This window comes from Phoenix dactylifera, chromosome 1 (genome assembly GCF_051530095.1).
Source record: "Phoenix dactylifera cultivar Ajwa chromosome 1, Ajwa_hap1_PhDact_Kaust_v1.1, whole genome shotgun sequence".
In the NCBI taxonomy this organism is placed as follows: Eukaryota; Viridiplantae; Streptophyta; class Magnoliopsida; order Arecales; family Arecaceae; genus Phoenix; species Phoenix dactylifera.
The window spans coordinates 64,475,425-64,484,677 of record NC_143190.1 but is presented as its reverse complement, the minus strand read 5'-3'; the positions used below and the strand labels follow the sequence as shown (position 1 = coordinate 64,484,677).

At 47.7% G+C, this 9,253-nt stretch overlaps 1 protein-coding gene and 1 long non-coding RNA gene across 2 annotated transcripts; both read left to right on the top strand.

Moving 5' to 3' along the window:
• The first annotated feature begins 1,710 nt into the window (after window positions 1–1,710).
• LOC149768831 (putative protein FAR1-RELATED SEQUENCE 10) lies at window positions 1,711–4,093 on the top strand. Its single transcript, XM_089926550.1, has 3 exons — window positions 1,711–1,834; window positions 2,106–2,183; window positions 2,269–4,093. Exons 1-3 carry the CDS (start codon window positions 1,790–1,792, stop codon window positions 3,451–3,453), a joined length of 1,308 nt encoding a protein of 435 aa, XP_089782676.1. The 5' UTR covers window positions 1,711–1,789; the 3' UTR covers window positions 3,454–4,093.
• Window positions 4,094–4,817: 724 nt separating this feature from the next.
• Window positions 4,818–5,450, top strand: LOC149768830 (uncharacterized). The gene is made up of 2 exons (XR_016398023.1): window positions 4,818–4,996; window positions 5,099–5,450. It is a non-coding gene; the product is annotated as an uncharacterized LOC149768830 (long non-coding RNA).
• Window positions 5,451–9,253: the final 3,803 nt, after the last annotated feature.

The window sequence follows — 9,253 nt, the reverse complement described above, 5'->3', positions numbered from 1 at the left end:
AGGTACGGCGGCAGATCTGGCCGAAGAAACTCTCCTCCACCACCCTTGCTGCCTCCCGCCACCACCGCCTCGGCGCCTCCCCACAGCCACAACCCAAAAATGGAAAGAAAAAAGAAAAACGAGGAACAGGAGGAGGACCACATCCACATTCGAGTGTCCAACAACAGGGATCGGTAGCTCCACATCTTCTTAGTCCCCTTGAATTCAAATATGGGGTAGGTGGCGAAGGGATAAGATGGAACGCTAGGAGATCGGGAGTCTCTCGTCTTAGTTGAGATATTTTCCCCATTTCATTTGACTCGCCCCGAGCCGTGAACCGAGAGATTCAGCGAGCAATTCGCCCAATCTGCAATGGCGAGCGGTGGCGGGTCGGGTCCCAGAACATTGAGTTTGTAAGCATCATCGGAACCAATCCGGTTGTTAGCACGTGATTTCGCCGCGCCCAGCCGGCTCGCTGCTTATTGGACAAATCGGCGTAGCCTAACCTTGACTTTTAAAACTATTTATTTGGCTGCTATAATTATTAATTAACAACCCAACAGCTTGCAAACAATCTTTTTGTCCTCTCTAAACCCTTTCTTCGAAAGAGAAGACCATTTTCTTCCACAAAACAACGACGGCAACAGACAATTCCACTTAATCAAAATACAATTACAGCTAATCAAATGCCAGATCTCATCAATCTTACAAGACGTCTTTAGTTCTCTAATCCTCATCGGTGAGCCGTCACGAGGGTCTCAATAAATCGCAATCCATCGAATCTCGGAGCAAATCTATCCGCCGCCGGAGACGTCCGCCGCTGCTCCTCCCGCTGGCTGGGCTGGAAGAACAAGTACCAAATCAGACGTCACTTTTATAAAAACAAAAGCTGAAAAGTTTTCGAAATTAAATTAATCCAGAGAGAATTAGCAAATAATTACCTGGCTGGGACATTGGAACTTGGGATCGGAGAAGGAATCGGAGAGCGCGGCTGAGTAGGAGGCTGCGACGATGAGGGCGGCGGCGGAAGAAGCAACGGCCACCGTCGCGCCGGATCTCTTCATGATCAAAGCAGCGAGATATTTCGATTTCGAAGCACAAGCAGAACAAACTCCGTTTCTTCCCCTCTCTCTCTCTCTCTCCCCGTCTCTCTTTTACAGCGCCGTGTTTGATTTAATTTAGAAAACCGTCGGGGCGAATATATAGTGGAGGGAGAGGTGGGGCCCGGCCGTAAATTCGTAGACTCGCAGTCACGCGGGGAAGAAGGGTGGCGTGCCCTTCGAGAAGCGGAAACGGGATATTTTTTAGTTTCCTAAATTGCCCCCATTCTGTGCGAGGAGCGCGGTCGGTTGAAGGGGCAAAACAGGGAAATCGGAGATGGGGAGGTTTCTTGAACGTTGTCGTTCCACTACGGGCTTGGGACGCTGGAATCGTGACACGTGTATGGATGTGGTAAAGACACGCTGGCCTCGAGATTATCTCATGCGAGGTTGTTTTAGTTGTGGCGGGACGTGAGGGAAAAATTTGTGGCTGGAGTCGAAATATTCGAGGGGCAAAGATACGGGTAGTTCTATATACACCCCCCTTATTGCTCAGGACACCCCCCAAAAACCAAAAAAAAAAAACCCAAACTAACCTTTAGTGTAATTACCATATTGCCCTTGAGATTTTCTCATACACCCCCCCTTCCTCCTCCTCCGTTTCGCTTTGAAAAGAAAAAAAAACCCCCCCCTCAAACCCCCCTTAAACCCCTCGATCCATTTACATCGTTTAGGCGATCTTTGAAGGAGATTTAAGCCCCATTCGAAGCATGGACAAGCAACTAGTGATTTGGGACGAAGAATCGGCCGCAAAGGTACGTGTTCCACCTTGTTTCGAAATTTTTTTTTTTTCACGGTTCGTGCTCCGTTCGGCACTGGATCGCCGAACAAAAGGCTTCTGTTCGGCTAAACAGTGCCGAACAGAAGCCTTCTGTTCGGCAACCCTCAACCGAACAGAAGCCTTCTGTTCGGCACTGTGCAGCCGAACAGAAGGCTTCTGGTGCCAAATCGCATGCCGTGCTGAATTTTGTGCCGAACAGATCCTCTGATTCATTAATTCTTGGTGATAAATTATTTTATATGTAGGGCTATGCTACAACCGAATCGAGTATAATTGGATCAGAATTTGTACTGGATTACACAAGCGAATTTACAACTTACGAGGTATTATAATGTATTGTGCAATTTTGTATTAGTTTAGCGAGCTATTTTTACAACTGTGTACTTACATAAATTGTTTAATGTATAGATCTTCAAGAGTAGAGAGGACTTGTGTAATTGGTGTCGTGAAGCTGGGAGGCGAAATGGTTTTGTTGTTGTAATCAAATCATCTGATGCAGGTACCATTTCTAAGAAACCCAGAATTACGTTAGGTTGTGAGAGGGGTGGGACGTACCGAACCAAAAAAGAAAAGCGAATAAAGACTGCCTGTGGGACAAAGAAGTGTGGATGCCCTTTTGCATTAAGAGGAAAGAAATTGGATACTGCGGATGATTGGATATTACTGGTCGTATGTGGAGTGCACAATCATCCCGCTGCAGAGAATCTGGAGGGGCACTCATATGCAGGGAGATTATCTGAGCAAGAGACGGAATTGTTAGTGGATATGTCGAAGAGTTTGGTTCGTCCAAAGGACATATTATCCACATTGAAAGAAAGAGATGCCCTCAATGTTACGACTATCAAGACTATCTACAATGTACGTCAACGGTTTAAGGTTGCAGAGAAAGCCGGGAGGTCTGAAATGCAACATCTATTAGGTAAATTATCAGAGGCTAAATATATTGAGTGGCATAGGAATTGTACTAATACGGATGTTGTGCATGACTTATTTTGGGCACACCCTGGCAGCATTGATTTGTTCCGTGCATTTCCCCGTGTGTTGATAATGGATTGCACGTACAAGACGAATAGGTATCGTCTTCCGCTCTTAGAGATTGTGGGGGTGACATCTACTGACATGACATTTTCAGTTGCTTTTGTATACTTAAATTCTGAGGGGGAAGAAAGCTATACTTGGGCATTAGAGAGATTGCGCAGTATCATAGCTGATGATGTTTTGCCTGAGTTGATTGTTACAGATAGAGACTTGGCTTTGATGAATGCAATTCATAGAGTATTTCCTACTGCTAGACATTTATTATGTAGATGGCATATTAGTAGGAATGTTTTGGCCAGGTGCAAAAAATTTTTTGAATTGAAGGAGAAATGGGATAAATTTATTATGAGTTGGAATGTACTAGTGCTGTCCTCCACGGAAGACGAGTATAATGATCGCTGGAGTGCACTGCAGAGAGAGTTCGGTACCTATCCAGATGCACTACAGTATGTGTCAGATACTTGGCTGAGCAAATACAAGGAAAGATTTGTTGCGGCGTGGACGGATACATGCAGGCACTACGGAAATGTGACGACAAATAGGTATCACAAATAAAGACTCATTTAATTTTAATTTGCCTCAATTCTTATATCTAACTTTCATTTGTTTACTAGGGTCGAGAGTGCACATGCAAAGCTCAAAAAGCAGCTTGGATCAAGCCAAGGAAGTTTCGAGTCATCTTGGACTAGAATACATGGATTGATTGAGTTGCAGCACAGCTCCGTTAAAGCCTCATTGGAGAAGAGTTTATTGGTAGTGCAGCACAACTTCAAGCCAGCTGAATTCAAAGAGTTGCGAGGTTTCATATCTATAAGTGCGTTAAATCATGTCCTCGCCCAATCGAAACGAGCCAATTCAGCTGGGTTTGATGATTCAAATTGTGGGTGCGCTATTCGACGCACACATGGTATACCATGTGCTCACCAGATTGCGCGGTACAGGGTGGAAGGTCGGCCCATTCCTCTCGACTGCATAGATCCTCATTGGAGGAAACTTGATATTCTGCCTACCCCCCCCCCGTGCAGCCAATTCAGTTGAGTTGTGATGCAGAGTTAGATTTGATTGCGCTACGATTCAAGAAGTTAGATGGGGCTTCTCAATTGCAGATGATCAAGAAGTTACGAGAGATTGCAAGTCCAGATAGTACACCTCTTTTAGAGCCTGCAAAACGGAAGACCGGTTCACATGGGCGCGCTTCAATGAAGGTTGAAACGTCTACTCGACGTGACCCGTCTGCGTTTGAGTTGGTTCTATCTGGACAGGATAGTTATTCACCTGGTGTTGAGAAAGTTACCATCCGCAATCCATCTACTCAGATTCAAAAGAGGCGGCCCAAGCAAAAGGTAAGTACCAAATATTTATTTCCTTACAATAGGTATCACAACGTCTACGGGACGGTCCGTGCCGTGCCGGTATGTCATGTGCCGATACGGGACATGTCGGGACGTGCCGTGCCGAAATGTGCCGATACGGAACATGTCGGGACGTTAAGTGCCGAGATGTGCCGATACGGGATGTGCCGTGCCGAGATGTGCCGATACGGGATGTGCCGTGCCGAGATGTGCCGATATGGGACATGTTCTGCCATTGTTACATATTTTCTATCATTTGATATTATTTGCAGGTTTTTCGTACTAGAGCCCAATCACATACGCCCATTATCTATATTGATGCTATTCCTTCTGCCTTGAGACCATACATCCAGCATATCAAGGATGTAAAAGCTGATGGGAATTGCGGATTTAGGGCAATAGCTGACTTACTGGGATTTGGAGAAGATGACTGGGTGCGTGTTAGGAAGGATTTATTGCAGGAGTTGCAATGTCATTCGGACCACTATCGCACATTATATGGTGTGGAAGGGACGATTGCTGAGATCACTTATGCATTATCATATTATGATGATTGTCCACCATATGACAGATGGATGACTATGCCGGACATGGGTCATCTTATAGCATCCTGCTATAATGTTATCCTATACCATCTCTCGTTGCAACAATGTCTGACCTTCCTACCTCTCCGTTCTGTGCCAGTACCTCTTCTATCCCGCAAAGATATCGCTATCGGATTCGTAAATGGAAATCATTTTGTTGAGGTACTACGTTCACAACACTTGCGAATATTTAATTTTGCTTATTTAATTTTGCTTATTTATAATTTTGTAGCTATTAATATTTTTTTATTTCTAATTTTGAAGGTGTTCTTGTTGCCGGGACATCCCGTTCCGCCAGTAGCGACCAACTGGCGAAAATATCATCTTCCTTGTGCTACCGGATGGGAAAATTCATATGAAGCACGGATTCAACAGTTCAAAGAGAGCATCTCACCTAATGTTATAATTAGCGAGACAGTAGAGTTAGATTGATTATTTATATATGTACAATTTTTGAAAGTTGTAAATTTTTTTGGGCTCTTAGAGTCATGTACTGTGAAACTCCATCATCAGCTGGGAATACATATGACAACTGGCAAACAAATCAAACAGGGGAACTAATAGACCTTTCTGATGTACAAGAACTTAACGGTGACAAGCTTGAGCAGATGATTAACACATTTGTTGGAAAAGAGGGCTCTGTGATGTTCTTGGTTAAGAGGTTAATCGGCTGCCCTCTCCTTGCAAGGCCAGGTCTTGCCACTGGCACCCTCTTAGGCTTTGCTGCCTTTTTTGGAGGGGAACTTTGTCCAGGGTCAGCTTTGATTGGAACAACATTTGGAGGTACCTCAGGGGGAGGTGGAGGCAGAACATCAGTCGTATCAGATTCAGGGTCAAACCCCCCACGGGACTCCATCTCCTCAGGGGGAGGTGGAGGCAAGACAGTAGAGTTAGATTGATTGTTTATATATGTACAATTTTTGAAACTCCATCATCAATATAAATCAAAAAATATCTGTCTTCGCATTGTTTGATTGATTGTTATGTGCACTGTTATATTTGTGTAAAATAGAACGGGCCAGGCTTTACAAAGATTACACGTAAATGTACCAAAAAAATATATTTTTCATTAATATCAAAGGCTTTACAAAGATTACAAAGGCTCCATCATCAATCCCTATGACGCCATCGTCGACGCGTGTACTGCTGTACGTCCGAATGAGAGGGTCCTGGATCCGAATGAGAGGGTGCTGTACTCGGGCCAGGCTCATCACCCAGAAGTACCTGATGCATCTGAGAAATAGCATCATATAGGTGCCCGGCACCTAGTGACGTAGCCTCTGAGGGACCCATCCGTACAATGTCGGTACTGATACCGAGTGCAGCTGCATTACGCCGCCGGTGCATGTCAGCATCATCATGACCTCCCCTAGCTCCAGAATGAGTACTCGAGCGCAGATGAGGAGGCTGAACTGCAACGTGCGTGATACGGAGATACCACTCCATGTATCCCGGTACGCTGTCTGATGGCCGGGTAACTGGGTGGCTCCTGCTCGCCTGGCTCAGCACGTGGTCCTCCCACCGCTCCCAAAGCTGATCCATATAGGAGTAATGTATCCGGTACGAGCCTGCTGTGGAACCTCTGTTGGCTCGCGTAGGGGCTAGTGGCGCTCGAGGGATGGTCTGAATACGACCAAACTGTCTAAGAACCCTTTCTGGATGATAGGGTTCTACGATATCAAGGCACTTGATGGAGCCACTAAAAAATGCGACGGGTATATATGGGCGATCTCCCCGAAGCCGATGATGGGGATCCCAAATAACCTGTAAAACAAAAGGTCCATTTCAGTTTTATACTATATCGCATATTAAAAGTACTGACAAACACAAGCAAATGGTAATATGATACGTACCTCATCGATGCTCAAAAGGTCCAATGACTCACGTAGAACCACTAAATGGTCCATCGTGGTACGGGATGGAGTACCGGGCATCCAGCGGTGCACGCGGGGACTGGCATCAGTATACTCGAGCGACGGGTGAGGACTGAGTGCTGGAAAATGCTCATAAATCCATGCCTGCAGAAGCGTCATATAACCACTGATCTGTCTCACTGATGACCTCGACGCAATCCCCAACTGCCGATACAAATATGCTAAGGCAGCTGTACCCCAGGCATATGTGCTCACCCTATCCAGATCCCGCAGTAAACACAGATACGCTATAGGCACCCTGGTCCCACTCTTATCAGCAAAGAGTGTGCAGCCTAACAAAAATAACAAATAGGCTCGTGCTGCACACTCTATCCTCTGCTGCCTGTCTCTATCAGATACAGAGTGAAACTGAGTCCTCAGCCACTCCATCCTCACAGACTGACCGCGCGATGACAGTACCTCCTGACGCGCGTCTCCAGCTGACACCCCCAACAACTCCACAAGTAGCTCCTCAGCATCCCGATCACTCATCCTCTCAGGAGAAACTGATACTGAGGAACCTGCGACAGGAATCCCTAAAATGGCGGATACATCATCCAACGTGATAGTGATCTCGCCAAATGGTATATGGAAGGTGTTCGTCTCGGGCTGCCATCTCTCTACGAAGCCCGAAATCAAAATCTTATCGATGAATCGATAAGAGCACTGTACTAACTCTACGAGGCCCGACTGCCTCAATAGTGCTCTGAACCTGGTATTTGGTTGGTTTGAAGACCACCACTTCCATTCACCAACCTTGGCAGTATGGTTCATGCACTTTAGTGGAGCTCGTTCCTGTAATATAAATGTATAATTACTACTACTTTATAAAACATCAATAAACAAAATATAATGCTATAACAAATAAACAATACCTGTTGCCTCCAGATGGAAGCTGCTATATGCGTCCTGAAACTGATCAGGACGGACTCATCCTCTGGACCTCCTGGACATGGTCCAACGGACTCATCGTCTTCGCCCCTAGCGGGCATATCATCATGCTCTGACTCAGGAGAGTCCGATGGCATATGAGCAGGCTCGGGAGAAGCAATCCTAGCACGACGTCTCCTAGCTGACGCCGTAGGTCTAACTCTGGCGGGACGGGGATCCATGTCTGAAAATATAGAAATTCAATGTTAGGCTATATCAAAGAAAATAATTCAATTGCATACATAAATGTTCGGCACAAAATTCAGCACGGCACGCGATTTGGCACCAGAAGCCTTCTGTTCGGCTGCACAGTGCCGAACAGAAGGCTTCTGTTCGGCTGCACAGAGCCGAACAGAAGGCTTCTGTTCGGCTGCACGGTGCCGAACAGAACCCTTCTATTCGGCACTGTGCAGCCGAACAGAAGGCTTCTGTTCGGCACCGTGCAGCCGAACAGAAGCCTTCTGTTCTGTTGAGGGTTGCCGAACAGAGGGCTTCTGTTCGGCACTGTTCAGCCGAACAGAAGGGTTCTGTTCGGCGATCCAGTGCCGAACGGAGCACTGGAGGCGGGGGGGAGCTACCTCGAGGTGGTCGTGGAGGCGCCGGCGAGGTGCTCGTTGCTCGGGAGATGGCCGGGGAGGTGGTTCCGGGAGAAGCCGGCGAGGTGGTCGGAGATCGGGAGAATGCCGGCGACGAGAGGGAGAAGGGGGAAGGGGGGGTTTTGGGCGTTGGCGAGGTGCACTGCACCGACCGGCGACGAGAGGGAGAAGGGGGAGACGGAGGGGGTTTGGCCGCCGGCGAGGTTTTTTGGGCGGAAGGGTTACGGGTGTTTTGGAGGGGAAGAGCGGCGTGGGGGGGGGGGTTTGGGGGGTGTAGAGAGCAATTTAGGTGAGGGGGTGGGGAGGGTGGGGGGTAATTTAGGTATTTTTAATTTTTTAGGGGTGTCCTTAGCAAATGGGGGGGTGTAGAGAGTATTTTATTTTTTTTTAATTTTTGGGGGGTGTCCTGGGCAATAGGGGGGGTGTATATAGAACCACCCCAGAGATACGGGTAGTTCTATATACACCCCCCCTATTGCTCAGGACACCCCCCAAAAACCAAAAAAAAAATACCCAAACTAACCTTTAGTGTAATTACCATATTGCCCTTGAAATTTTCTCAGTACACCCCCCCTTCCTCCTTCCTCCTCCTCCCCATCCCCCACCTCCCCCCCTCCTCCCCTCCACCTCCCCGTCCTCCCCTCCACCTCCCCCTCCACCTCCCCGTCCTCCTCCTCCGCCTCCCCCCTCCTCCTCCGCCACCTCCTCTCACTCCTCTTCCCCCACCTCCCCGTCCTCCTTCCTCCTCCTCCCCATCCCCCACCTCCCCGTCCTCCTTCCTCCTCCTCCCCATCCCCCACCTCCCCCCCTCCTCCCCTCCACCTCCCCGTCCTCCCCTCCACCTCCCCCTCCACCTCCCCGTCCTCCTCCTCCGCCTCCCCCCTCCTCCTCCGCCACCTCCTCTCAATTTTCAATTTTTTAGGGGTGTCCTTAGCAAATGGGGGGGTGTAGAGAGTATTTAATTTTTTTTTAATTTTTGG